General features: G+C 50.7%; 10 protein-coding genes across 10 annotated transcripts; 4 read left to right on the forward strand and 6 right to left on the reverse strand.

Annotated features, from left to right (window-relative positions):
* Positions 1-4: 4 nt before the first annotated feature.
* K452DRAFT_297624 (uncharacterized protein) lies at positions 5-871 on the reverse strand (the record flags this gene model as incomplete). Its single annotated transcript, XM_033542041.1, has 4 exons — positions 5-174; positions 238-315; positions 381-458; positions 514-871. The coding sequence occupies 4 exons, from the start codon at positions 869-871 to the stop codon at positions 5-7; spliced, it is 684 nt and encodes a 227-aa protein (XP_033398018.1).
* A 1,871-nt stretch (positions 872-2,742) lies between these two features.
* Positions 2,743-4,336, reverse strand: K452DRAFT_331993 (uncharacterized protein; the record flags this gene model as incomplete). The annotated part of the gene is made up of 4 exons (XM_033545142.1): positions 2,743-3,413; positions 3,495-3,726; positions 3,780-4,209; positions 4,273-4,336. The coding sequence occupies 4 exons, from the start codon at positions 4,334-4,336 to the stop codon at positions 2,940-2,942; spliced, it is 1,200 nt and encodes a 399-aa protein (XP_033398019.1). The 3' UTR covers positions 2,743-2,939.
* Positions 4,337-5,766: 1,430 nt separating this feature from the next.
* On the forward strand, positions 5,767-7,402 carry K452DRAFT_297626 (uncharacterized protein; the record flags this gene model as incomplete). Its single annotated transcript, XM_033542042.1, has 3 exons — positions 5,767-5,997; positions 6,084-6,680; positions 6,767-7,402. 3 exons carry the CDS (start codon positions 5,767-5,769, stop codon positions 7,400-7,402), a joined length of 1,464 nt encoding a protein of 487 aa, XP_033398020.1.
* Positions 7,403-7,785: 383 nt separating this feature from the next.
* Positions 7,786-9,773, forward strand: K452DRAFT_226565 (uncharacterized protein; the record flags this gene model as incomplete). The annotated part of the gene is made up of 6 exons (XM_033536835.1): positions 7,786-8,221; positions 8,280-8,471; positions 8,525-8,859; positions 8,925-9,058; positions 9,114-9,511; positions 9,583-9,773. The coding sequence occupies 6 exons, from the start codon at positions 7,786-7,788 to the stop codon at positions 9,771-9,773; spliced, it is 1,686 nt and encodes a 561-aa protein (XP_033398021.1).
* Positions 9,774-10,539: 766 nt separating this feature from the next.
* On the forward strand, positions 10,540-12,600 carry K452DRAFT_269877 (uncharacterized protein; the record flags this gene model as incomplete). Its single annotated transcript, XM_033538961.1, has 4 exons — positions 10,540-10,738; positions 10,794-10,969; positions 11,026-11,570; positions 11,679-12,600. The coding sequence occupies 4 exons, from the start codon at positions 10,540-10,542 to the stop codon at positions 12,598-12,600; spliced, it is 1,842 nt and encodes a 613-aa protein (XP_033398022.1).
* A 58-nt stretch (positions 12,601-12,658) lies between these two features.
* K452DRAFT_269880 (uncharacterized protein) lies at positions 12,659-14,490 on the reverse strand (the record flags this gene model as incomplete). Its single annotated transcript, XM_033538962.1, has 3 exons — positions 13,821-14,490; positions 13,229-13,721; positions 12,659-13,129 (listed from the first exon to the last, which is right to left on the reverse strand). The coding sequence occupies exons 1-3, from the start codon at positions 14,354-14,356 to the stop codon at positions 12,659-12,661; spliced, it is 1,500 nt and encodes a 499-aa protein (XP_033398023.1). The 5' UTR covers positions 14,357-14,490.
* An 815-nt stretch (positions 14,491-15,305) lies between these two features.
* Positions 15,306-18,004, reverse strand: K452DRAFT_332011 (uncharacterized protein; the record flags this gene model as incomplete). The annotated part of the gene is made up of 8 exons (XM_033545143.1): positions 15,306-15,371; positions 15,426-16,001; positions 16,062-16,607; positions 16,663-16,919; positions 16,974-17,173; positions 17,237-17,508; positions 17,556-17,851; positions 17,905-18,004. 8 exons carry the CDS (start codon positions 18,002-18,004, stop codon positions 15,306-15,308), a joined length of 2,313 nt encoding a protein of 770 aa, XP_033398024.1.
* A 646-nt stretch (positions 18,005-18,650) lies between these two features.
* Positions 18,651-20,159, reverse strand: K452DRAFT_248933 (uncharacterized protein). The gene is made up of 3 exons (XM_033538119.1): positions 20,014-20,159; positions 19,742-19,959; positions 18,651-19,687 (listed from the first exon to the last, which is right to left on the reverse strand). Exons 1-3 carry the CDS (start codon positions 20,034-20,036, stop codon positions 18,741-18,743), a joined length of 1,188 nt encoding a protein of 395 aa, XP_033398025.1. The 5' UTR covers positions 20,037-20,159; the 3' UTR covers positions 18,651-18,740.
* Positions 20,160-20,915: 756 nt separating this feature from the next.
* Positions 20,916-22,893, forward strand: K452DRAFT_269886 (uncharacterized protein). Its single transcript, XM_033538963.1, has 7 exons — positions 20,916-21,339; positions 21,393-21,434; positions 21,486-21,742; positions 21,797-21,942; positions 21,992-22,200; positions 22,278-22,360; positions 22,431-22,893. The coding sequence occupies exons 1-7, from the start codon at positions 21,187-21,189 to the stop codon at positions 22,852-22,854; spliced, it is 1,314 nt and encodes a 437-aa protein (XP_033398026.1). The 5' UTR covers positions 20,916-21,186; the 3' UTR covers positions 22,855-22,893.
* A 108-nt stretch (positions 22,894-23,001) lies between these two features.
* Positions 23,002-25,184, reverse strand: K452DRAFT_317987 (uncharacterized protein). Its single transcript, XM_033544116.1, has 4 exons — positions 24,536-25,184; positions 23,834-24,481; positions 23,341-23,786; positions 23,002-23,271 (listed from the first exon to the last, which is right to left on the reverse strand). Exons 1-4 carry the CDS (start codon positions 24,961-24,963, stop codon positions 23,024-23,026), a joined length of 1,770 nt encoding a protein of 589 aa, XP_033398027.1. The 5' UTR covers positions 24,964-25,184; the 3' UTR covers positions 23,002-23,023.
* Between the last annotated feature and the right edge of the window lie 66 nt (positions 25,185-25,250).

Raw genomic sequence — 25,250 nt, forward strand, 5'->3', positions numbered from 1 at the left:
TGGTCTAAGCGTTGTACTGCACATCAAGAGCGGGGATCTTGAGGGTAGAGAAGTTCCAGGTCTTGCCACCGTCGGTGGTAGACATCTCGCCACCGGTCGCGCCCTGGTCCCAGCTTCCCTCGTGCTTGAAGTTCGGGTTGGCCTCGTTCAGGACGATGGAAACATCCTCCCAGCCTGTAGTTTCGCGGTTAGAGCTTTCTTCGCCACGTTTTAGATCAGTGAAAGCTGGAGACGTACTGTGTGCGGGAGCGGTGTCGCAAGTGCCGCTGGCACACTCGACGGAGATGTAAAACAGCCAACCGTGCTGGCCCTTGCCTGTGAAGATAATACTGTCAGCACCACAACTTCGGAAACAATCGTTCTTGAATTTCGCAACATACTGGTAGAGACGTTGGAGACGAGCTCATCATCAACGTAGACGTCCTGGTCCCACATAGTCGTCTCAGAGTTATACTTGTCTGGAAGTGCGTCAGTTGTAATGCCCATGAAAGCCAAAGGTCAGAGCATAATTACAGTGCGTCGTAACCTTGGATCCAGCGGAGGCCTTGACGGGATCGCCAACGGTGGGGTTGGAGCCGACGAGACAGTAGGCAAAGTTGCACCATTGGCTTCCAAGGTTTTCGCAGTAGCCCAGACCCTGAGGCGCGTTCTCGGTAACACCCTGAAGGAACGAGGCCTCGTTCTCCATCATGATGGCACTCCAGAAGGAAACATCACCAGTGATGGACTCAGGAGTCTTCGGGAGGACGAGGGTGGCGGTAGCCTCCTTGATCCAAGCCTCAGAGGTGGCAGTGAGGCTGACAACGTCGAGGTTGGCCATGGCCTGCTGGGCGAGCGCCAGGAACGCGCCGAGAGCAGCGTAGTTCTTCATAATTGGATGGGTGTTGAAAGAATGATTTAGGATGTAAAAGAATGTAGAGGAGTTGAACTGTTTAACTGAAGATCGATGTGAGATGGGCGACTTACATATGTACTCCGCATAAGAGGGGGTCGATCGTTCGAGAACCTGGCGATGAGGCCAATGCAGTCGCAAGTCCGGGGCATGAAACAAAAAGATCATATAGAAGGGGAGTGGGCCGACTCTCCCTAATGGAGCGTCTGGTGTATAGTGGTAGAACAGACAGGTATGCAATCAGTGTCTTCATCTGAAACCCGCCACTTGCCATTGCGGTAATTTTTACGGGTTTGTTCATGTCAAGATCCCGATTCGTTCTCTCCACGGAACAAATGTGTTTCTGGGCTCTTGGTAAGCGTGTTGTGGTTTGAGCGGGCCGACGGTCCACTGATGGGCGGCATGGTTGCGGACATGGCAAAACAGACAAGTATGCAATCAGTGCCTTCATATGAAACTCGCTGCTTGCCAATTACGGGAGCTTCTACGTTTCTGTTCATGTTAGGCATTCCAATTTCGTTCTTCTCCGCGGAAGCAAACGTGATTCGTGGGCCCATGGCAGCCGTGTTGTGATCAGAGCGGGCCGACGGTCCATGGATGGTTGCGTGGTTCCCGCGGGGAAGGCTTCGGCGATGGCCGGGGCACTGGAGGCGCAGGGACACGGACTTTTTAGCTTATACGAGGAAAGTGTCGCCGACCATCTAGGTTATCAGATGGCGCAGGAACCTCGTCGGGTAATGGCTCAGCAGACAGTGAGGTGTTGTAGAAGTAGGCGCTTCCGAAAAAAAAAAAAAACTCGACGATGACTAAAGCGTAATATTTTTAATCGAAGAATGAGATGGTGAGGTAAAAAGATGGAGGGCTTTGGTGTAGAGCGGGTCACCGTTACCTACGGTGACCCGTTGGCGTTTGCCATGAGCCAACCGACTCCCAATATAGTAACAACGTGGCCGAGATAACACCGTTGCCCCAAGCTCCACCTACAAAAGTATACCATGATGGACATCTCGCGCCACATCCTACAACATACTGGAGATGATCCGGCCTTCGATCGAAGTGCTTGCGCCTAGTCTGCAAACGCCTACACGACCTTGTCAACTACGCCATCGTGACCGGCAACTCCAGCTGGGCCTTCGCCATAATCCTTAAAGTATCTATACTGACGCCTCTTCCACCCCTGCCCTTAATGTCGTGAGCGAGTACGTCGAGATTGACTGCACCTACGACGTCGACGATGACTCGCCGTCCCACGCGCCGCTCGATTTTAACCCGAACCGCGAACTCTTCCACCGCTTCAACCTGAAACCTGACCGTAATCAAAGACAAGAAGGGGTGTCTGTGGATGCGGTACGCGTGCGCTTCAGAGCGTGGGTCGAAGAACACGGTATCGTGGACAAAGAGGTCTTGTAAGGGCTCGTTGGCGCTTCGTTGCCGCCGTCTGATCTACCGGTCATTTATCGAGTACCTGTCAGGGCGCTTGATGTCGACCCGGAGGAGCTATATCCGCCGTAAAAAGCTCGGATGTGGGACAATTTCTACGAACTGTCGAGGCTCTGCTTCACGACACTACTGTCGTGGTGGTATACTGCAATGGATGAGGACTTGTGTGCGGCGATTTGCATACCTTAAGACATTACTCACGTCTTGTTTTTGACTGTGAACCCGTGGTTGGGCAAGACTGCTGTGGGCTGTAATGGTAAACTTATGGTTGGCTCAATGTACTATGTGAGCCCAACTGATTGTTGTTGAACTAGTTCAGAAGCAGGGTAAATAAAGCTTCTAGTAAATATGGTCTACTGCCACTACCCATACACTTACAAGAAGAAAAAAAAAAAAAAAAATAGATCAACACACATGCAACGATAACGAGGTCTTGGATAGCCCTTGGAATAACTTGGCCAGTGAAGCGTTCGATGAGTACCATCTTCTGACAATAGCAGGATAACAATAAGGAATTAATATGGGTTCCGGTAGTAGTCAACGTACCGGCTGATTCTTGATTACAAGACAGACTATAATATTCGATAACGCTAGCTTCTAGGAATTTTTATTCCTCAGTGGCTGGATTTTTCCCATGCGCTTGCCACATCCGAAGCGGAATGCTTATTAAGGAACTCAAGCCCGTCTGTATGCCCTGAAAAATGACCATCGGAATGTGTATCTTGGACTGGTCGACGGCCGATATGCCCGCAAACATGATTGTCGTCAGGGGTACACCCATAGCAGGAGTTTTTGAAGGTACACAAAACGCCACGGATATTGTGTCTTCTTTGGATAACCAAATCCTTGAGAAGATGATGCTCAGTGCCATCCAGAGAAGGAAGACACCGAAAGACATGAACACGAAAAATATCATGTTGTCAGCGTTGATGGTGGAGAATGCTCGTGATTGGAAGGCTTCGTCGTAGGTCTGCCAGATGAGCGTGAGCAGTGACAGCGAACTGAGCTTGCTCATTTTCCAGTCGGCGAAGACTTTTTTGGTTAGGGCGGGAAATGCATTCATGACTATTTGACCGACGAACTGCAATTGTCAGCACTTGCTTTTAAATTTGGGCAGAAGGACAGAGGGAAGATGTTCATGTACTGCAGCAAGGCAACCTACCAGGGGAAGGAAGACTGAAAATCCAAGCTGTGCGAAGACTTTACGGTAGGTCTCACCGTAACTACCCATGTTTTTGGGAAGTATTTCCGTATACCAAGCGTCGGTGGAAGTATAAATTCTTATCAGAGCTGTCGAGATGAACGGACCGAGAAAGTTGCCAATAGTGGACTGCGTCAACGTCAACGCGGTGTTTCCGTTCGACTTTCTCGTCATGATCGTGTTGAATGAGATTCTGCAAGCATCAATGAGGTATCAAAAGAGAGAGAGTTCGGCGCCCTTTCTTACGTCGTAGGAAGGCATCCCAACACGATGATTCCAATCAGTAAGGCCGGATCCATGAACTTGGGATTGGTAGCGCAGGCGCTGACAATGCCGTACGCGATTGCAGAGGTGAGGAGGTAACACTGTGCTTGGACAAAGAGGTGCAAGTCCCAACGTTTGATATTCTGGAGGAGAACCCTTGAAGGGATGGTGCAGCCGTTGATGAAGAAGATTAGAGCGACGGCTAAATATCCGATGATTTTTTGCTTAATTCGTTGCTGTGAGCCAGGGACTTGTACTTGTGATGCGATGAGGATTAGAATCAACATCACGACGAGGAACCATTGATCTTTTATAAGCCATAACAGGCTATGCCAGACCCTCAGGGCCCGTGATGGTGATGGTTTCGAGGCAGCGGTACCGGTGGATTGGGGATTTGCTTCGGTTTGACTGTCTGTTTCGCCCACTTAGCTGGCTACGTGTGGACATGCCGAAGTGGTTCGCGCTAAAAACTTACTTGCTGTCAATGGTAAAGCGATTCTAAATTGCTGGTCATGGCTGGATGCTTTTTCTTCGGCCATCTTTGCTGGTAGAAGAAAGGCTCAAGCGCAGCTCAGACAAATATTGATGAGAAGATTGGATGGGATTAAGTAGGGTACAGTACGGCAGCTAGGCTGTTGGGCTTTAAGACATGTTCTTTCTACTGTAGTTATGGGCTTTTGAAAAGCACATGACAAGGAGCCCGGTAGAATTGTTGTTTGTCATTCAGCGTCGCTGGGGAGTTGATTCGCTCCCTTCACTTCTGCCCGGCAAAGAGTTCAACCGCTCTTATACATGGCACTCGCTTAGCTTTGCGTGCCACTTTCACAAGAATCCGCATACCCGTGCCAAGCCGGAAGTGTCAGCGAGCCTGCATTATCTTCCGAGATAGCCGATTGCAGCGAGATACTGTTACAGGTCCTTCGCAGTCATCTGCTAGCTAGTTATCATCTACTCTGTTGTTGTACAGTTCAGAGCTGTCGAATACTTTATTGAGCTTACTTTAAATCCTACCTCTAACAAATCTGAAGAGACATATCGGAGCAAATAAACCCCGCAAACGCTTTCAAGTGCATCCCGGCAGCGTACATCGAAAAAGAGATAAACATAAAAATAGATCCACAGAAGTATTCCTTGCGCCATTTACTGACAAGCAAGTTTGCCGACTATGTTTCGTGTCGCTGCAGGACAACACGCTTAGAATCTTGGTGTAATTTAAGGGGGCCTTGGCATTGTCACCAGCATGCGGGGATTCTGGCAAGGGTTCTTAATATGGCCCCGCAGTTTAGTATGCATCTATCCGTAGCTTCCGTGAATATCCCGTTATCCCGGTACTAAGGTTTGCTTCTAGGTAATTGGCAGTAAACGAAAATGAAAGAAACACGAAATTATTTATAAACAGGACTATACCGTTCTCATAGTATGAGTCTTTATTGGATTACTACTCAAAGCTACGCATTAAACTCTCGCCTCACCCTTTCAGTTTGATATTTATAAGCCCAGGATCTCGCATTACTAGAGTAGTCGACAGCCGCGTTATTTAAAGCCTCAACTTACGTAAAAGTAACCCGTGGTATAACGAAGGGCAAAAAATACCTTGTCTTCTAAACATGATAGTATATGCGGCAATGACGCTAAGTCACCTTGCACCTGCAACAACAGTGCCGACCTACCCCATCACATCACATATTATTTGTCACGTCATTGCCAGAGACTACTCCGAGAACGCCTTTCTACTAAACATTGTCCTCATCACGTCAATCATAGACGACACTAAAACCTACGCAACAAACGCGCAGGGCCGCCTTTGTCTAACACTTACGTTCGGTAAGTCTGGTCCCGTTCGTGCACCACCACAAACATCCGCAGGTGCGACGTGCACCGTGAAGCCAAGAATCTATAAAGCCAAGAGGGTGTGCAGCTCAACAACTCGGAACCTGCGGCCGTATCGACGGGCTTCTACCACCATCACATGCCAGAACTCGAGCGCAAATACAACGAGGTTCCAATTACGATAATACCACGATTCCACACGATAAATGGGTCTGCCGGCAACAGGGTGCATATAAACCCAACCTCAACCCGCTACGCCAAGCAGTCTCCTTCTTCGAGGCCACATCGTCCTGCAGGCATCTATACCGGTATCCGACTTGGCACAATGAATTTCCGTGATAGCAAGGCCAGAACCTTTTTCATGGACAAGGTGAGAAGCCGTCTGTAGCGGCACCCCTGAGGTTACGGGACAGAGGAAAGAGCATATAAATTGGCCTAGGTCTCATTACCCTCGAGCTCACTTCAGACGCCAACTACAACTTCAGTGTTAGACCAAACACAGCTTCCGCTCAAAAATCTCTGAACACCATCCAGATGGCATCCATTTCAGAAGCCTTCCTAGCCGCGAAGCACCGCCTCGCAACCAACAGCGTCCATTTCACAAAAGCCATTAACCACCCAAAACGACTCCCCAAAGCCGCAGCAGCCCAGACCGCGCGGTGCATATCGACCCAACCGCCCCGATCCTCCGCGGCCATCGAGTCCAGCAGCAGCAGTCCCCGGCACCTTGGTGACCTCCCCCCGCCCGATTACCACTTTCTGCGCACGCTCGTGCAGCGCATGCCGTTCGTGCAGCCGGAGCCCAAATCCACCACCGCGGTGTCCCAGCCACAGGACGACACAGTGTTCCAGCTCCCGCTAGGCTCGTGGTTCAAAGTTCCTTCCCGCGCGCTCGGGCTCTCCATGACGGCGACATTCGACCACGCCCTACAGGAGCAGGGCCTCGTAGCTATTAAACTCGGCTTCAAGGACCCGCACAGCGCGTTCATGCTCGAGTTGGTGCAGGCGATGGGCTGCGTTCCGGACACGCACTCTGGGACGCAGGGCGCGCTGGTAAGTTCACACACACACACACACACACACACACACACACACACATCGAGCACACGAATATAGCACAGAGTTAACCTCGATCCCAGTGGGACGTCACATACAAGCCCACGGGCGTCTACAGCGCCAAAACCAACGCCGCCGCACACAGCATCTCGCACAGCCTAGGCGAATTCGCCTGGCACACGGACGGGGCCTTCGAGCCTACGCCGCAGAAATACTTCGGGCTGCACGTGCTGCACCCCGACAAGCTCGGCGGCGGCGTTTTCCGCCTCCTGCCCGCCGAAACGCTGCTTTCGCGCCTGTCGTCCGCGTCCGTAGACGCGCTTTTAAACACCGAGTTCGAGCTCAATGTCCCGCCCGAGTTCTACAAGGGCCGCAAGACGAATAGGGGCAAGATTGTTGATGTGGATCCCGCTACTGGCCGCTTCAGGCTGAGGTTCCGTGCTGATATCCTCGCTGATCCGCCCAGTGATAGTCCGGCTGCGAACGAAGCTGTCTACGAGCTAAAACGCCTCCTGGAATCCCCTCAAGCCATTGGCTTCCGCCTCCCTGACGAGGTATTTAGCGAGAACGTCGTCCTGCTGATGGACAACAGCCGCTTCCTCCATTCCAGGACCGAGATTAAGGATCCAAAGCGTTTGCTCCGACGTGTTCGGTTCCATGATCCGCCTTCTGAGGCGGCTAAGGAGAGTGAGTCAGATGAGGTTCGGGCTTCGACTTAGTAGTGGGATCTGTTATTTTCGTGTCTTTGGGGATTCTCATATATAGATTATTTTGTTTTTGGTTCCTATTCCTTGGGAGACGATCTAAGCTCGATTAAAATGACCCGGATTCCAGCTTTAGGTTACGTCAGTTAACAAGCGCACGTGAGCTCCGATTGGTCAGTCATGGATGAAATCATGTGGTGACAATGCTTGCACTTGCAGCACAGTCAGCCGGAGAGTACAACACCCGCGGCCAATCACTGAAACGGTGTTTGTGCCGCGTGGGGGCACCGTCACTTAAAAAGCGTACTTCAAGGGCTAGATCATCCTTCAAGGACTAGTTTCCTCGCAAAACCTTTGTTCTGCTTTGTACGTTTGCTTTACGACTGGCTTGTTTAATAATGGAGCGGCTGTCACTTGAGATCTTTCGACGCGCCTTGTCCACAGGACTGGCGCCCATGGCGAGCACGGCTTGGTGTCTAGGTGTATGCTTCCATCTGGGCTGCATCCCTTTCGAAATGGACAACCAAGGATGGCGCCTCATTGGGTGCTTTTATTCTGCCGTGGTGTTACTTACCTATGCTTATGTCACCGTCGCTGGCTTCGACGTGTATGAATCCGGCAAGAGGGCAGCGGTTGCGGGCATATCCTTCAACGCAGGCGTGCTCACGAGCATTTCTCTGTACCGGCTCTTTTCCCACCAACTACGGCGGTTCCCTGGACCGATCCTTGCGAGGCTGTCGCGGTTCTATGCCATGAGGTTGGCTTCGAAGCGGAAGCAGCTTTACGTGGAAGTGCAAGAGCTGCATCGACAACATGGGGATTTTGTTCGGGTTGGTATGTACGACGAATGTCGTTGTGCATTCGACATTATAGGAGCTGACTCACTTACCAGGCCCGCGGGAAATCTCCATCAACAGAGCTTCTGCTATCCCGCTCATCTACGGTCCGCCCTCCCGCTGCCAGAAATCCCCTTGGTATAGCCAAGTTTCCACCGACGTCACTGAAGTTTCTATCAATTCTACAAGGGACATGGAAGTGCACAGGCGCAGGAGACGTGCCTGGGACCGCTCGTTCAGCTCCAAGGGTAAATGACACTGAAGAGTTATCCGCCTCACTGAGAACTGACCCGGAAGCCAGCATTACTGAACTACGAACCTCGCGTCAAAGCAAAGACTGACGCGCTGATATCGCAACTGAGGGCCAAGCAGGGCAAGCCAGTGGATGCAACGAAGTGGGCAATGTTCTTTTCCTTCGACGTCATGGGCGACGTTGGTCTTGGAAAGGATTTCCACACCCTCGACACGGGCAACGAACATCCCGCTATTAAAGGAATCCACGACTCCATTACCGCAATCGGCTTGCTCACTCCCGTGCCTTGGTTGCTCGCTATGCTTGGTGCCATTCCCGGCGCGATGGGTGGTTACACCGAGTTCATGGACTACTGTTCTGCTCAGGTCGACGAGAAAGAGCGGGTAAGGCCTTGACTGCTGAGACTTAGCTCAGTGAACATAACTTGCTAATTCGTGTCTCTTTCCAGACACTTAACAGGGCCGAAAACCCTAGCGACCTAATTTCCTGGCTCCTAAAAGCCAGATACGAAGGCGACCAGTCCGCCCCGCCTGGGAAAGGCGCCCTGCACGAAGACGCGCGCCTCATCATCATCGCAGGAAGGTCAGTATCTTCTACCCCCATCCACCATATCCAGTACGAGGCTAACACGCAGCAGCGACACCACAGCCGCAGCCCTCGCAACCACGCTCTACTACCTCGCGACCACCCCCCGCGTGTTCAAAAAACTGCAGCGCCAGCTCGACGCCGCCTTTCCCCACGGCGACAATGAATGGGGCTACGCGAAAACGAAACAAATCGCTTACCTCGATGCTGTCATCAATGAGGCCCTGCGCTTAAACCCTCCCGCACCAGGGGGCCTACCCCGCGTCACACCTCCGGAGGGTTTGAGGGTTGATGAAGTCCACATCCCTGGCGACACGATCGTGGGCGTTCCGGCGTATACGCTGCAGCGGGACGAGCGGTACTTTGAGCGGGCGGGCGAGTTTGTGCCCGAGCGGTGGAACGAGGCGGGGACGGGGGCCGAGACGGCGGCATTTATGCCGTTTTCGCGAGGTGAGTAACGGGCTTGCTGGAGTGTGCGTGCTTGTAGCGGTATTTTGTGGCTGACTGACTGGTTGTGGCAGGCGCGTTCAACTGTGCCGGAAAGCGGTTGGCGCTTATGGAGCTGCGCATGGTGGTTTCGCGCGTGGTGCCGGGGTTTGACCTTGCGGTTGCGGACAGTGATGCCGTGAATGGGTTTGCTGCAGGGCAGGTCGATTCTTTTATATTGATTTCGCCGCCTTTGCCGCTAAGGTTCTTGGTTCGTCAAGCGTAGTTTTATTGGTGATGTAGAGGCTTTATTTTGAATTGGCGAGATTGAAATTGGCACTTTGTTGCTGCTTCCAGCTCTCAATTTGGCAGAGCCGAACATATGTGCAGTATGTATGCATTCGATTATTTTCAAAATAAGCGACGAGAAAATAGTATTTCCACAGCGAGGACAAAGAAGCAGAGCACTCCTGTGCTCGCTTGGATAAGGCAAGTCAAAATGGAGCGTAGCTCCGTGTCCAAGCAGAACGATAATCATGCAGTGTTTTATCGGGACCTAAAGCTCAGAGCTACGTAGTACAGACGAAAAAAATAATCTACAAATAGCAAATCCTCTACCCAATTCTGTATAAGCATCTTCCATCACCTGGTACATAACTATTCTAAAGTTACCTCTATCTTTCTCGCAAAACGTCAGTGCTGTGATTGGTGAGGGACCCTGCAAACCTGGGGAAAATCCTAGACGCCGGGTAAATTCCACTGCTTATTGAAACTCTGTTCGATAGCTATCGCTTTTTTGGCCCCCAAAGTACGGTATATGGTTATGATGGGCCAATAGCTACGGAGTGGTTACCGTTGCGGTTAGTGTATATGTACGAACTCAAGGCAGCCGCTCCATCTATTTTTAGGAGTGCGGTGTAACGTGAAGTACCAAAAGCTCAGCCCCCTTCAAAAGTAACATATATTTCCAAGCTCTTTCCCCCAGCCGCTTGATTAAATTACTATCTTTTAAGGCTCATGAGAGTCTGACTTTCTATAGTATCAGAATAAAGATGCCCTCCGTCTCCAACCCTTCTACGCCGTTGGTCGCTCAAGAACGTTCCACCAGTCCGGTGAAAAGGCAAGATGAAGTACTTGTGAGAAGAGAAAGTGAACCAGTACGAGAAGCAAGCCTCGGCAGATGGACTGCTAGCCGATGGGTCGTTCTGGTCTTCGACATTCTGCTTTCTATTCTTCCATTGCTTTTTGTTGGTATTTATCTCCTCGTTCTTGATCTGTTATATAAAGCTAAGTTTCTAAAACATAGTGCTTGCTATTATTGCTTGCACTCTCGACCAGAAGCGGACGTCTTCGTTTGGATCGAAGGTTCAGAAGGCTCTTTTGGTGTCGCCTACTATATTTCCGATTGTTTTCGCGGCTTTGATGGGGAAGTTCTTCAGAACATATGGCTTATATCGAGCTGAGCGCGGCGTTCTCTTAGGAGTAAGCTCCCCAATTTCCTAGCAGCTCACAAATGACGCCTTACTTACTGCCTAAAGACCTTAGAGCAGTTGATCGGTTGCCAATCTCTGTTCGCAGCCATCGAGAGACAGGTATCCCTGCAAAGGCTGGACCTCCTAGGATTCGTCGTCATAATCCTTTGGTGTCTATCCCCGATTGGAGGCCAGTCAGCTCTCCGTCTCCTCAGTACAACGACTCACATGACAAACTATAACACGACTCTAAAATATCTACCTATCGAAGCAAGTAAATTCTCCTGGATGGGAAGCGGAACAGGCAGTAGCTTCGAGCTAACTCCGTTCAATGCCCTTTTTACATCATCCATCCTAACAACAAAAGCATCAAGGCCATCAGAGGATCTTGGAATGGACATTTGGGGCAACGTCAAGATACCCAGCTATACGCTCTTGGATTCATCTGATACTGATTCCAAACTCTGGCGAAGTGTGAACCATTCCTCTCCGATCACTTACTCATCGCTACTTGGTGTCCCCGTGGCCGGGCTTCCCGAGAAGGGGAAATACAACTTTACTACACTTTCTCATCGATGGACGGTAAGCTGCTCTAGCGGCGAAAACAGGCTGTACTATGCGGATAACGCCATCTGGGCCCAGGCCGCAAGCCAAAGCCTTCAATTTTATCTCGAGCCATTTGTTCGAGATTGCCAACCTTCAGCTGAAGACCCCCCGAGATATGGCAAACCGTCCATTACAGGGTTTAAAGCAAATTTTACTCTGGCATCCTTGGCAGCCTTGGGCGATAAAGGGGTGAAGGGTTCCGAATTGTCAATAAACAACTGCTCAATAAGCGCACAAGAATATGAGACAATCATTGATTGCCAAGGTAAAACCTGTCGAGCTGACTCTATGCGCCTGGTGGAAGTCGACCGCTGCTACAGAGATTACTATTTTACACCCTTCCTAGGAAACACCTTGTTGGATATTTCAAAGGCTTTTACGAGAGACCAGTCGGACTGGGTGTCGGGCAGTTCGATATTCGAGCAATGGTTGGTCGATCCAAACACCAATTTTGAATGGCAGGGACCGCAGGGCCAGAAAATCACATACGTAAACCTCACTGAGGTTCCAAGGGACGTTCTGTCACAGCGCCTAGAAGTCGCTATCAACACATTTTGGCAGTCGACGTATGGCGTACAATACGTTATGGGCGACTTGGACCGCGACCTGGGATTTTACGACAACGCCAGTACTGGTGGAACAACTGGGGACTCCCAATGGCTCGTGTTCAACACGACCAGCGCACTAGTCACTCTGGAAGACGGCCAGAAGTATGTTTGCCACTGGACGTGGGTTGTCCTCCTCATCGCCGTCTCCTTTGTCCTGGTCATTGCAGCTTCCATCTCTCTCTACCTCAAAGCCATCATCCTCGCTCCTGATATCCTCGGCTACGCCTCGTCGCTCGCGCGCGACAACCCATATATTGCCGCCATGGATGGAGGATCCCATTTGGATGGCTTAGAGCGTACCCATCTATTGCGGAATGTCAAGGTCATGATTGCAGACGTTCATACGGAAGCCGACGTCGGACATATCGCGTTTACCGCGCAGGAGAATGAACCGCAGCGGCTCCGGAAGAGCAGACAGTACGACTGAAGGTCGAAAGCTCTCGCTAAGGAAGACCGCAACGAAAATAAGGCATCCAGACCAATTTTCATAGACCCCAGAACTCGCTCAGGAATTCCTGAGGCACAATTATTTTCCTAGTACTGGTGTGGATCACGAGCCGCGCGGGCTTTATGCTTTTGTCAAGGATGGCAACGCATACGCGCCCTTGTGCCGCTTTCGCAATCGTCTTTAACCGTCGTAATAGGGTGGTGAGCTTACGCAGTGCGTCCTGGTTTTTCGTTTCCCATTCCTGAAAAGACGGAGTAAAATCCCGAATGTTAACTTTCTTGAAAACGCCCTTGGAGTTTTTGCGGATACCCATGATTAGTTGGGGCGTACGACCAAACCACAGCTGTGGTATGACCTCGCCCGGTCTAATTTGTTGCGGTCGTGTTTTGATTTCAGCTAGCTGCGATGCCGGTGTCACGGATCCAATTTTGTGGACAGCCAATCCACCGGGTGCTCTGCTTTCAGTTGGTGGCGATGCCGCTTTAACAGATGAAACTTTTCGGGAAACCTTTTTACCGGGTGCATCGTCTATACTATGTTGGGGTGTTGTTGAGAAGCCAGCATTTGCGAGAGTAGAAATTGCCTCCTCGTCTTCGAACGATCCTACAGTATGTTCTGGCTCTTGTGATTGACGGCTATCATAGAAAGCATCAATCTCAGACTGAACGACACAGCTCAAGTCACCCAAATTATATCGAATGGCGCGGTGGTGGCTGGAACTCTCCTGCAATCCAGACTTCGGCGAAGTACACTCTTTTTCAAATGTATGTCCCCAGCCTGGATCTTTCGCATTTTTTCGGTATTCTCTTCCGTTACGCAATCGGCGAGACATCAGTAGCGTGTTGTGGACGAGAATAAAGTCGATGCAGAAGCTACTTTTGATTTTATTTGCTGCAAATTGGAATAATTTCCGAAAGGCGCCCCGATTTGTGATGATATCGACGTCGTCGAGTTTGTATGAAGGACGCATGACTTGAAGTGCTTTGAAGAAGGGAGTATAAGGGCAAGACGGTACTCTTGCAACGTTTTCGTCACTGAAATAAAATCCCCTGTCTTCCGAAAGACAGAACGGCAAAGTAGGCGGTGTCCATTCTGGGGGGCTTCCTGTAATGCTATTAGTATAGCATAGCTAACACAAATCTGGAAACGAGCACTAAGGGAGGTTGTGAAGGATAGCAGATCATCAATTGAGCATTAACTGACCAGGCACGTAGATCGAAAAAGTATCCCTCGCCCAATTGAATGAGCAGAGCAGCTCGGACCTTACTTCATGAGTAACCGCTGTCTCGCTGATTTTGAGTTTGGTAGGTTTGATAGATGCGAGTCGTCTTCCTACGCCTTTTGCGGCCCATTTGAAGTTGCGGGCAGTTATTTTCAAACCTTTGTTGCCTTTCTTGGGGCCCTGTGGTTGTACCGACGTCGTTGGAGGAACTTTATTGGTTGTCCGTTCAAAAGATGCGGGCTGCTTTTCTATGCCTGTTTTGGTCTTTTTGGCGCTGTGAACAACTCTTTTCGGATCTTTGTTGTCCTTGATGCCCTGCAGCTGTACCGACGTCGTTAGAGGAGTCTGGCCGGTTGCCTGTTCTACTTTCTGTTGTGTACAGAGATTCTTCCAGGGAGCTGGTGGGAAAGATCTAATGAGCGAGCGAGGCTCATTCGCCAGGTGACTAGCCGCTCTTTTGGACTTCCACGCTTGTCTGTAGACGAGCGTGGAAGTACCACCAGAGCACAGCATCACCAAGTTGGCACAGCTGAACTGACGGTCCGTAACCACATCCAGTCCTCTGATTGGACTGGAATTTACAGCCTAACGATGGTTGGACGGAACCGGACGGTTTTGTGTAGACGTTATAAAGCGCATGATGTTGGTAAGAGGGGTAGATAAGGATAAGCGAAGCCCCATTTCGACCCTAATCGGGTTTAACTCAGGGCGGAATGAGTTGCCACGTGATACCTACTATAAAGTACCACCATGGAGACCGATCGAACAAGACTTGATTAAACAGGAGTAAGAGCTCCAAGCTGTGAAGCTATATATAGTAATATACTAACATAGGGAATATTCTTAAGTAATTTTGTGCAAAAAAAGACATGCCGAGATTAAGTTAAGTATATGCGGAATGGCGAAGGATAATTTAATCGCCCCTTTACTAAAGATCTTCCGTCGTTACACAAGAAGTAACTTCGATTCTCCGCCTTCTCCTTATAACTAAAGATAAATATAAGCTAGATATAAATTTATCGAAGATCTATAAGTCTAGGAAGTTTAATACAAGGGTATAAGAGTCAGACTTATACGAAGGTTATTATAGAGGAAGCTAAAATATATATAAAAAAAAAAAAAAAAAAAAAAAAAAACTAGCGCATGGCTACTAAACTATATGTTACGTGGAGCGGTCAAAATATCTATTTAGGGCGGTTAAATTATCCTTCGCCATGCGGAATGCAAACGGCTGAATATTCTCAACACTAACACTTGTTATAATATAGAGTGGTAGAATAAATGTTGAACGAGAATGTGAAGGTATTATTCTCTATATAGGTGTTACCCGATTAGGCAGGTAAATAAGCTATCTATATCTATACCTTCTAACATTTTGCTTGCCTCGGAAGGCTTATAAGTAGGGAGCGGACAATCCTTGTTTTCGCCGTCGCGCGCAGTTCAGTGGCAAAATAGTCATTGTCTACAGTCCAAATTTCTCGCCTTCTTTAAGGGAAAGATATGAACAAGAATCCCAGTCACAAGTATTCTAAACAGGAGTTAGCAGCTACAAACAATAAGTCAATGATTTGAAGAAACATACCTGATGAACCTGAGTTCCCCACCAACTGAAACGATCAGAAGCACCGGTATAAAAAACGGCAAAAAAGATGACGACACCAGCAATGGCAACAGCACAATCAAGCCCGGAGCTCAAGACGAAATTGTAGCGCTGCCACCACTGCGGCGCCTTTCTCTTGACGCCGAACCCCACCAGCAGACCAACGATAGCCCAGCTGCCATAGTTAGTGCCCGATGCGGGAGGAATGTAGCCTAGGCCACCAAGGAAGAGGGGGACATGAACATGGCGCCATATGCCTTGCGGACTCCTCTTCTTAAGAGCCCCTACGACCACAGGCAGTATGGCGCCCAAGATAAAAAAGTAAAGCAGCGGATGATAGGTCGAGCCGGACGAAAAGAAGCGCCGAGGCCCTATAGCGCCCCAGATGATGCTGGTGTTGAAGTGCGTGCGGGAGAATGGGCAGGAGAAGCCGTTCGGCGCAGACGAGGAGCAGATGTTGGGGATGTGGTTGAAGACCCAGTTGACGACGCCGACCTGGCCAAGCGTCGAGAGCACGAGACCGACGCATTGCACAAGGAACATTTCTCGCGCCGGTACCTGGGCGTCGTAAGTACAGAGTGGTTTTGAAGTTTAAGTTGTTGTAAGGGGAAAACATACGTTGGAGTATAGCCCGAGCTTGAGGTTTTGCGCAAACTGCAGCCCACAGATGTTGCTGATGTACCCGAGGTTGAAGAACCAGAGGTTTGCGAGCACTTGGCCTTCAAAGACGTAGCCTGCGATAATTCGGCAGAACACGTCGATGCTGATCTTGGTGTTTGCGGTTGCGTAAATCAGGGTGAGCTGCGCGTTGGTGTTAGGTTGCATGGCCGTATACATAAAAACGCTGGACACGGGGCTGCTTACCGGGACGTAGAGGACAAGAGATATGGCGAATGCAAATATTACGCCATACCAGCGGAGTTGTACAGGCCAGTATTCACACGCAAATATGGCAAGTGCTAGCGACACGACTGCGCACACTAAATACCACCATGACGGCGCCGCGTTCGATCCGGAGTCACCGCCTCGCGGCTTCTTCCTGATGCTTTTAAGTGCCTGTACCATCTCCGTCTTTTTCTCGAGACATAGCCATATCACCAAGGCGGGGATGGTCGCGAATCCTAGGCCGAAAGTGTTAAGCGCGTACGTGACGGGCATGTACAGCTAAACTGGTCAGTTACGAGCTCAAGTATACGAGGTAGATGTCGCAGATACGCACCGGAGAGTATGCTTGGTACTTTTGCTCGTCGAAGCGGAATCCTTGGCTGCTATCGATCACCTTACTAACGTTGTACTCTGCCGCCGTGTTGTCGTACACGGAGTTGCTTTGCAGAGGAAGGTAGCCCGAGGACCACGTGTTGGAGTAGTAGAGCGCGGGCGACACGATGAAGATCCAGAAAACAAGAGAGGCGAGGATGTTGACAATCGCCCATGGCGGCGTCAGCAGTGGAGAGCTTACGTACGCAATCTGGCTCCCTGTTTTTATCGTCAGCGGTGTTTGTATAGAGTTGCTCAGCCGAGAATATTTACAGTCGAAGGTTAGAGGGAGCAGTCCTATGCCGCTTTTCATCCCGAAGACTTGGTTCACGACCACGTTCTTCGGCGCTATCCAGCAGATGAAAGTGAAATATCCTAGAGCCGGGAAGAGGAAATCTGGAAACCAGTACCAGATGAAGGATGCGCAGAACACGATGATGAAGAAGGTGAATTGGGACATTTGTAGTTTTTTTCTTTGTGTTTAATATCAGCCATCCTTCTTGTGTAAAACGGGTTACGAGTGTTGTTGCACTTACACTGCACCCTTTACTTTCTCGGAGAAATGAAGAGCGTGGTTCAGAGCCGTATCTGCGAACACGCCAGGCCAAAGGATCTCTGGCGGATCCACAGTAACAGATCGAAACAGGCCTGCTAGGGCGAGTCCGAAGAGCATTGTGGTGAGCGTCATGATAATCTCGAAACCCCATCCACAATTGACGCCGTAGAAGATTCGCTGTTCTGTCAAGACATCCGCGCTCAGACGCGTCTGGAAGCTTACGTTCGCGAGAATAAATATCAATATGTTCTCCTTGACGCTGTTAGCGTCTAGGTCAAACATTCGTCTTTGTTCCGTACCTTGTAGTTGAAGCGTCCCGGGTTAAGACGAAGCTTCCATCCAAATATTGTCAACGTCCAATCTGGCACCAGCCGTTCCCAAGCTTTTCCAAGCGGGTATGCAAGGAACTGTGCTGTGGACTGCGAGATCGATATGGACGGGTATCGGAAAGTGTACAGTGTATTCAATCCGCATCCAAAGATACAGAAACTAACCCCGATCACCCACATACGAAGTGTGAGGCATGGTAGATCGTGATCATCAGGTGCGGCGGTGATGCCAGCGGCAGTGAGCAATTCGAGGTGTTTGGTGTCGACTTTTACATAAAGTCAGCGAAGTATTCCTTTTCACTGTTCTGGATTACCTTACCAGTGTCTTGGCCATTGCCGTCTTGGCCATAGTCGGGCGGAAGAGGCACTGAGCTCGCGCTAACATCGACATTGTCCTCGGCTTTCGTCGGCAGCATCATACCGTGTGACTGGAGGGGCTCAGATGGTTTGTTTTATCTGATTAGATGCGACCTGCTCGTCGTTTTTATACCCATTTTGTGTACCCATAATCTGACTGCGCCGGAAGCGGACCTTGAAAATTTTTATCAGATTTTCCCGTCTGTCCGAGAATTGTGTCACAGATTAGACGCAGCCATTCGGCCGCAGTAGCCGAAGTGTTACATGAGATTTAGTCCTTGGCGTCCTAATTTTGTGGTCGGCATTGCAGGAAAATGACGTGCTTTTGGCCTAGATAGGTAATCTGTGCGTGTTTTATTTGAAAGCTCTCGTTCAAAGCAAGTTTTTCTTTGTGGCCCATTATCCAAAAAGAACTTGAGAAGAGTTTTGATGCGTTGCGGAGCTCAGAGTTTTATATAAGTGATTCAAAGTAACTCGAACAGTGCAAAGTAGAATACAAACAAATCAAGCTTAGATCATGGCTAATCAACAGCGTTGACAAAGAGTAGGTGTTGCTTTTGTGGAAAGACACAAAAGAGCTAGAGTACGCTCTGTGGCGTGATAATTCGTGTTCTCAATGGTAACCTTCACATTTTGCATAAATTCTCCTGATGCAATGATACCATGTGGATTTCGGCGAATCGGAGTTGCACTGGGATAACGAAATCTAAAAAAAAAAAAAAAAAAAAAAAATGATCTCTTGTTTTAATGAAAGGGATCTTCGAAGAACTCGAATGAAACTCTCATTGCCCCATCTGTCTAAAACTTGACTCCAACCTTCCAACCGACCTTCAACACCCGTGCCGATAGAATACCAACAACGGCACAAGCATACGCCGCTGCCGTAAATGAGGCGACACTCCAGTACCGGCCTTTTGATTTTTCGAGTAAAGCGCCTGCAATTGGGATGCCTGGCAGTGTCCACATGCTCACGACGGTGTAACAAGTAGCGTAGAAGCAGCCGTATCGCCGAGTTTCACAGAGTTGGCCAACACATACAGGCGTAAGCGAGATATTCGCGCCCGATGCGATGCCAAACAGTAGTGAGTAGGTTACGGTAAGTGCTTTGATGGAGACAAGCGCGGTATTGTCAGTGGAGGGCGCTAAGAGTGTTGCCGGTAGCCACACCCCGATCGTGATGGTAAAGCATAAGAGAAGCGTGATAGTAAGGCAGTTGAATCGGCCGATGCGATCCGAGGCGTATCCAGCACCCCAACGACCAATGCTCGAACCGGCGTTTAGAATAGCGATGAGCTGGTATGCGAAAGCCGTGTCGAAGGCGCCAGTAGATGATGCGAATGATGGGATGTATGTGAGCGGCGTGAAAAGTCCCCATTCTACAAAACATACACCGGCGGTGAGTATTGCAAACGCTGGATCCTTGAAGATTTTAAAGTCTGGTAGTATACTGGCTCCGGGCCGAGGCGGAAGTTGAGGGTGAATGAGTAGCTGTGCGATGCCGCCCAGGAAGATAAACACAAACCCGAGTATACGCGTGGACCACGCGAAGCCAAGGCGGGGGAGGAGAGATTGGAGCATGAGCGAGAAGGCGATGCCGCCGATGCTGCCACCGCCGGCAGCAATGCCGGTGGCTAGCCCACGTCTCCGAGAGAAAAAATGACCAACGCTGGCAATAGAAGGCGTGTAAAGAAGAGACGTCCCGGCGCCACCTAGTATACCAAAAACTATGATAAACTGATAATATTCTTGAAGCCAAGTCAGAAATAGTCACAGATATCTCAATACTGAGGAAAACATACCTTTACAGAGCCCAAGGAGAAACATAGTTGCAACGAGGAGGATGTTTCCGGCCAAAACCAGCAGTTTTGGTCCATAAGCGTCGAAGATCGGTCCAACTTGGATGCCACAGAAGAAGACCAGAAACGTGTACGTAGAAAAAATCCATCCAATGGTGCTTTCGTCATAATGGGAGAGTTGGTGCTCGGCGATATAGGCCTGGAAGATACCCATAGAATTCCTGTACCAGTGTGAGCTCTACTGTACGCACTCCAAGGTCTTTGTTCAGACTAACATTATCCCAAAAGCTACAAACATTCCGCAGAAAGAGCCCAGCACGACCAGCCATGCTTCTAAGCCTCCTTCTGGGTAGCCTTCATCAAAGAGACTTGTGGGATCGATGGAGATGCTGCGCTCAGAGACACGCTCCGAACTCCCGCCTTGATTGATAGCAAGAGATTCTTGTCTGCTCTTCTCTTTTGCTTCCTCTCCTGACGAGGCTTTTTGTATTTCGACGTCTAGCGTCGCGACGTCTTCCACAGACCCGGTCTGTCCCAACCTCATACTGTTAGCTGTACGCATTAAGAGACTCTTGCTGTATGAAGATTTGGGCAAGATGTTGCCTTCCAGTTCGGGTTGTGATTGAATGGGAATTGAAAAGCAGCAACAAGTACGCATGAAGAGATAGAGAGAAGAACAGTTCGATCTTTGCGATGCAGCAGGCGACAAGCGTAAGCGGCGAGCGCTTTCATGTCCGGAGACGATGTCGGTTGGACGGCCTTTCAGTACAGGGTTCTGTGAATTCTTACTCACCACAACCCCCGCTTCTTCTGATGGAACACATGAATGCAAGCGCATACAAATTTCGCCGAATTATATCAGCTTCAACATGATATCAACGACTAGTACCTGGAATGCTTACTCACCACAACTCGATGCATGCACAGCGCCTTCTATATGCTCATTGAACAACTCCTTCGGGTAGGAATTATACAGACAAAGGATAAAGCCTAATGCTGCTCATAGCTTCCGCCATCATGTTGTGGTCTGTTCGGCGAAATTGCCGCGCTACTTAATATTCGGCGAAATGTCTACGCATACACATGCACGATCAAGTGCGGGGTAAGACATTGCTTCGGCTGTGGAACTGACTTTTCTCAGGGTTTTCGCAGAAGCTGGACACACATTTCCCTTCATCTTGTTACGATTTATGCAGCAGCAACAGAAAATTCATTAGTACATAGACGAGTCATCATGCGTTCGCGCTAAGGTTTGGCCGATGATAAGCTAGGGAATAGGTACCTGCAGGCTGAGGAATCGCGACCCGCCGACCCGTCGCAATTCATCCTGGAGTAGTTCTGCCATCTGCGGTATCGGGCAAGGATGATGAGTCACTGCTGTCATATCTAATTCCATCACAGTACTTAAAACACACGGCCTTTGTGTAGCATCCGCAATCAACATCAGCATGGGACACCAAACCAACCACGCGAACCTGTCTGCTCGAGGAAGCAGGTTGATCGTGGAAGCCGGGCACTCTGGTTTTCACAATGTAACAGGCGACATCTATCGACCGGGAGAGAACCCTGGAGGGATCCTGAGCCTGGGGCTCGCAGAAAATGTAGGCGTTATATCGTATTGTTGTCGCATCAACCAAGCTAATTTTTCCTATAGACACTGATGCACGACGAGCTGATCGAGTTCATCAACAAGTCGGTATGTTTTTTTCCTCTTGCGCATCAAAGCGTAAGTTACTGACTATGGTAGTTCGAATTGTCGAGCTTCAATCTTACGTACGGAGACGGCTCACATGGATCGAAACGCCTCCGGGCAGCTATCTCACGTTTCGTGAACCGCCATTTCCATCCCTACCTACCAGTCAAGAGCGACCACATCCGTGCCTGTGTCGGAGTCTCCTGTGCATCCGAACTATTAGCATTGACGCTCGCAAACGAAGAAGACGGGTTCCTCATTGGCCGGCCTCACTACGGAGCTTTCATCGGCGACTTCTGGGCCAAGGCAAAGTACAACCCCCGATCCATAGTGCTGGACATCTGCTGATTTAGGCGTGTGGACAGGGTGAGGACGGTTGGAGTTGCGTTTGGGACGACAGACCCGTTTAGTTTTGAAGCGGTTGCCAAGTATGAGGAAAAGCTACTCCGGTCCAACGAAGATGGCGTTCCTATCAAAGCGCTCGTGCTTTGCACGCCGAACAATCCGCTGGGTAAGCCTTTCACTGAGAAGCAACAGGGCCCTCTCTAACGCAATCGCAGGCCAATGCTATTCTCGAGAAGTGATCATTGCTCTGATGAAGCTGTGCCAAAAGCACAGAATCCACCTCATCAGCGACGAGATCTACGCGCTTTCCGTGTGGGAGAACGAAGAGGCGCCGAGCGCAGCGGCCTTCACGTCTGTTCTGTCAATCGACACGGCTGACATCATCGACCCTTCTCTCGTGCACGTCATGTGGGGGATGAGCAAGGTAAGCCTTTCTCCGCGCCTCTGGAACAGACCCCTACATCCCAAGTCGACGCTAACCAGCCCATGCCCCCCGAACAGGATTTCGGAGCCAACGGGCTGCGCCTCGGCTGTGTCATCGACCAGCACAACCCCGAGCTGCGCGAGGCGCTCCGCCAAATCTCGTAAGTCCCGCTCCCCAAGCCATCATCTTGAATCCGTCTTAAGAGGCACTAACTAATGCGGGTTCTGCAGTCTGGCCAGCTTCCCTCCGGCTCCCTCCGACACCATCGCCGCCACGATTCTCGAGAACGACTGCTTCACCGATGCCTACATCTGTCAGAACCAGGCTAGGCTGGCCGAGAGCTACGTTTACGCTAGAAACTGGCTGACGGAGCAGCGCATCACGTACGCGCCGGGTAGCAATTCCGGCTTCTTCCTCTGGGTCAATTTGGGCGCGGCCGTATCCAAGGCCGACGAGGATTACGACCATGACCTGTTGAAGAATTTGTTTACTACGGAGAAATTGCTCGTTGCCGACGCGTTGGGCTTTGCTGGGGAGGAAGTGGGTTGGTTCCGCATCATCTTCACGCATCCCAAGGAATATATGGACTTGTGTTTTGGGCGGATGGAGAAAGTTCTACAGGCATACCGGAGTGCTCGGGATGGCACAGCTTAGGTAGTAGGTTTAAAAACGATGAAAGTTCTCAAATCATATGATGAAAAGTGCGCGAACCGAGTCAAAAGTTTGCTTAAAAAAGCTCTAACTACTGACGCGACAAAGAGCCAGTTTAATAAAAAGCACTGATAGCTTTTAATTCTGTATCCTCAATACATAAAACCACATACTACGCGCTCCTCCCCACCTCCCCCCCATGCGCCACGAGGAAAAAACTCCTCGCCAACCCCCTCGAAGTAAAAGCATGCAGCCTCGCCAGCCCCAGCCGCACCAACGGCCACAGCCGGCCATGCGAGCACAAAGAGCGTTCCCAGAGATCGAGCAGCTGCTTCGTCTTCGCGACGTGCTGCGCGCTAGGCGCTTGTACCAGAAGCAGCAAGACGAAGTTGGACGTGACGGCGAAGCCTATGCGGGACCCTGCGCGAGGAAATGGGGTGTTAGACGCTGAATGAAGGTAGAGTGGGGTTGGAAAGCAGGAGCGCGTACAAGCGGGCCAGAAGCCATCAACGTCGGCGAACGACAAGCCACGAACCGAGGAGATGACCCTAGCGGCGCAGCTCTCCGCCGTCAAGAACACCTCGTCCGCGACGGCAGCGCGGGAGGTCGAGTCCGAGACATCGACGGCCGGGAAGGGCGCCACGTCGCGCAGGTCCGAGAAGTCCCAGCCAAAGTCACCGAGCGGGATAGTCGGGTCGAGGGCCGGATCTTCCAGGTCGATGATGTGTGGTGGCCGGGACGACTGCACTGTCGGGCGCAGCAGGGCGCGGTAGACGTACACGACGAGGGTGAGGTATGCGAAGTGCATGGCGTACGGGCAGGATGACGGGTCTGGGAAGGAGGAGCGCCAGGTGCTTAGCCGATCGAGCAGCGGTCTGGCCTTTTCAATTGATGCATTCAGATCGCCCGATAGCGCGTGGCAGGCCGTCAGTGAGCTACTCGGTGTCAGCAACATGGTATCCGAGATGCAAAGAGAACCTACTAGAGATCGCTTTGGACCGACGCAGCGATCAAGGTCAGCTCGACAAACCATTGGAAAGGTATGTATGCGTGGTCCTGGAAAGGAGCAAAATCGCTGCTCTGGAGCTCGTCGACGTCCCATTCGTCGCGGTGGATGTAAGGCGGGCGGCCCATCAAAAGCGAGCGCCATTTGTCTTCCGCGTACACGGCCCACCAAAGCCTTTTGCGAAGTCTTTTTTCCCAGCTGGGCAGCCCATACATCACGCATTCAAGTTGGAGGCCCAGTGATGTGGCAAGGCCAACCGTACTGCCCACAAGGGACCAGAGGAAAGGCGTGTCCGGCAAGGCCCAGCTAGGCTCATCAGTCGGGCTCTTGTGTAGATAGAGTAGGAGTGCTTGCAATACAGAAAGATGGGGCTGGTGGATTTCCTCTAGCATGAGTTCGTACACAATTCGCCATAGCCGAGCCAGGGACGGCTTGCTGTAAGCTTGCCAAACTGAAAGGTGGCTGTCATCTGTTGCAAAAGGTAGAGCGGAAGCATATATAGCTGCACGTAAATGAACCGGCACACTCTCGAGCCTATCTAGCCCTGGTGACGGGCTTTCGGGGGTGATGCCCAGCTGAGACCGAGATATTACAGGCAGCAGCGGGAAAACGCGTCTGCAAAATCTGCCCAGATTATTTAGTATTAAAGCCCCTCCTGAGGAGAGGTCAACAGCTTACAACGCAACCAGCCTAGGGCCGTATTCAGATGGCACAACCTGGCTAAGTTCAGCACCACGATCGTGCTGCGTACTAACTCCAGTCTCAGCTCTGGCGCTTTCTTGAAGCTCGTCGGGGCTTATCGAGAAATGAACCGGAATCAAGCCAGCAATAGGGACGCCGCCAGCATTGCGGAAGTGCTGTTTATGGAAATTCTGCATGCCGAACTCATCAAACTGGCAGTGTCTCAAGAGCCAAGGATCTGCTTCAGAAGAGGCCCCGAAGAGCTGCGCAGAATGCCCTTGTATGTTATCAATGCTCTGAGCGAACTGCGTCGCCAGTCTCGTTTCCGGCAACTGTTGGGAAGACTGGTCGAGCGCAATGGACAGGTCTGCGTCTCCGCTGGATGCACGTGATTGGTGTTCCTGCGGGACATGGCCAGCCGACATGACCGACTGCGCCAAAGGGCTCCCAAGACAACTGCTCACGGGTAGAGACGTCGAATGCGCAGTGCGCCGAGACCTTGGGCTCTGGAAGGTGCAAGGAATGCCATCCTGCGCGCACCGGCGGCAGGGCAATCCCGTCTCGGCCTGGCAGCGCAGTTTGCGCCTACGGCATTCTTCGCACGGCTGAGGCCGTCTTGACGAGCGGTATGGTCGGAGACTAGAGGACACGCCTGAGGCCATGTCGTACAAGGATGGTGAAGAGTGGCAGTCGGCGAAAGTTCAGTTGGTGA

Source organism: Aplosporella prunicola (genome assembly GCF_010093885.1).
Source record: "Aplosporella prunicola CBS 121167 unplaced genomic scaffold K452scaffold_11, whole genome shotgun sequence".
NCBI lineage: Eukaryota > Fungi > Ascomycota > Dothideomycetes > Botryosphaeriales > Aplosporellaceae > Aplosporella > Aplosporella prunicola.

Excerpts from the sequence above, each read along its gene's own strand:
- K452DRAFT_248933 (XM_033538119.1), bottom strand. The coding sequence starts at position 20,036 with ATGTTTGTAGCTTTTGGGATAAT. Across the intron at positions 19,960-20,013 it reads TTTGTAGCTTTTGGGATAAT|GAATTCTATGGGTATCTTCC; the intron begins GTTAGTCTGAAC and ends ACACTGGTACAG. Across the intron at positions 19,688-19,741 it reads TCTCCTTGGGCTCTGTAAAG|AATATTATCAGTTTATCATA; the intron begins GTATGTTTTCCT and ends CTTGGCTTCAAG.
- K452DRAFT_317987 (XM_033544116.1), bottom strand. The coding sequence starts at position 24,963 with ATGTCGGCTGGCCATGTCCCGCAGGAACACCAATCACGTGCATCCAGC. Across the intron at positions 23,787-23,833 it reads TCGGTCCAAAGCGATCTCTA|CTCACTGACGGCCTGCCACG; the intron begins GTAGGTTCTCTT and ends GACACCGAGTAG. Across the intron at positions 23,272-23,340 it reads TGATGGCTTCTGGCCCGCTT|GGTCCCGCATAGGCTTCGCC; the intron begins GTACGCGCTCCT and ends TTCCTCGCGCAG.
- K452DRAFT_269886 (XM_033538963.1), top strand. The coding sequence starts at position 21,187 with ATGGGACACCAAACCAACCACGCGAACCTGTCTGCTCGAGGAAGCAGG. Across the intron at positions 21,435-21,485 it reads TCGAGTTCATCAACAAGTCG|TTCGAATTGTCGAGCTTCAA; the intron begins GTATGTTTTTTT and ends TGACTATGGTAG. Across the intron at positions 22,361-22,430 it reads GAGGCGCTCCGCCAAATCTC|TCTGGCCAGCTTCCCTCCGG; the intron begins GTAAGTCCCGCT and ends CGGGTTCTGCAG.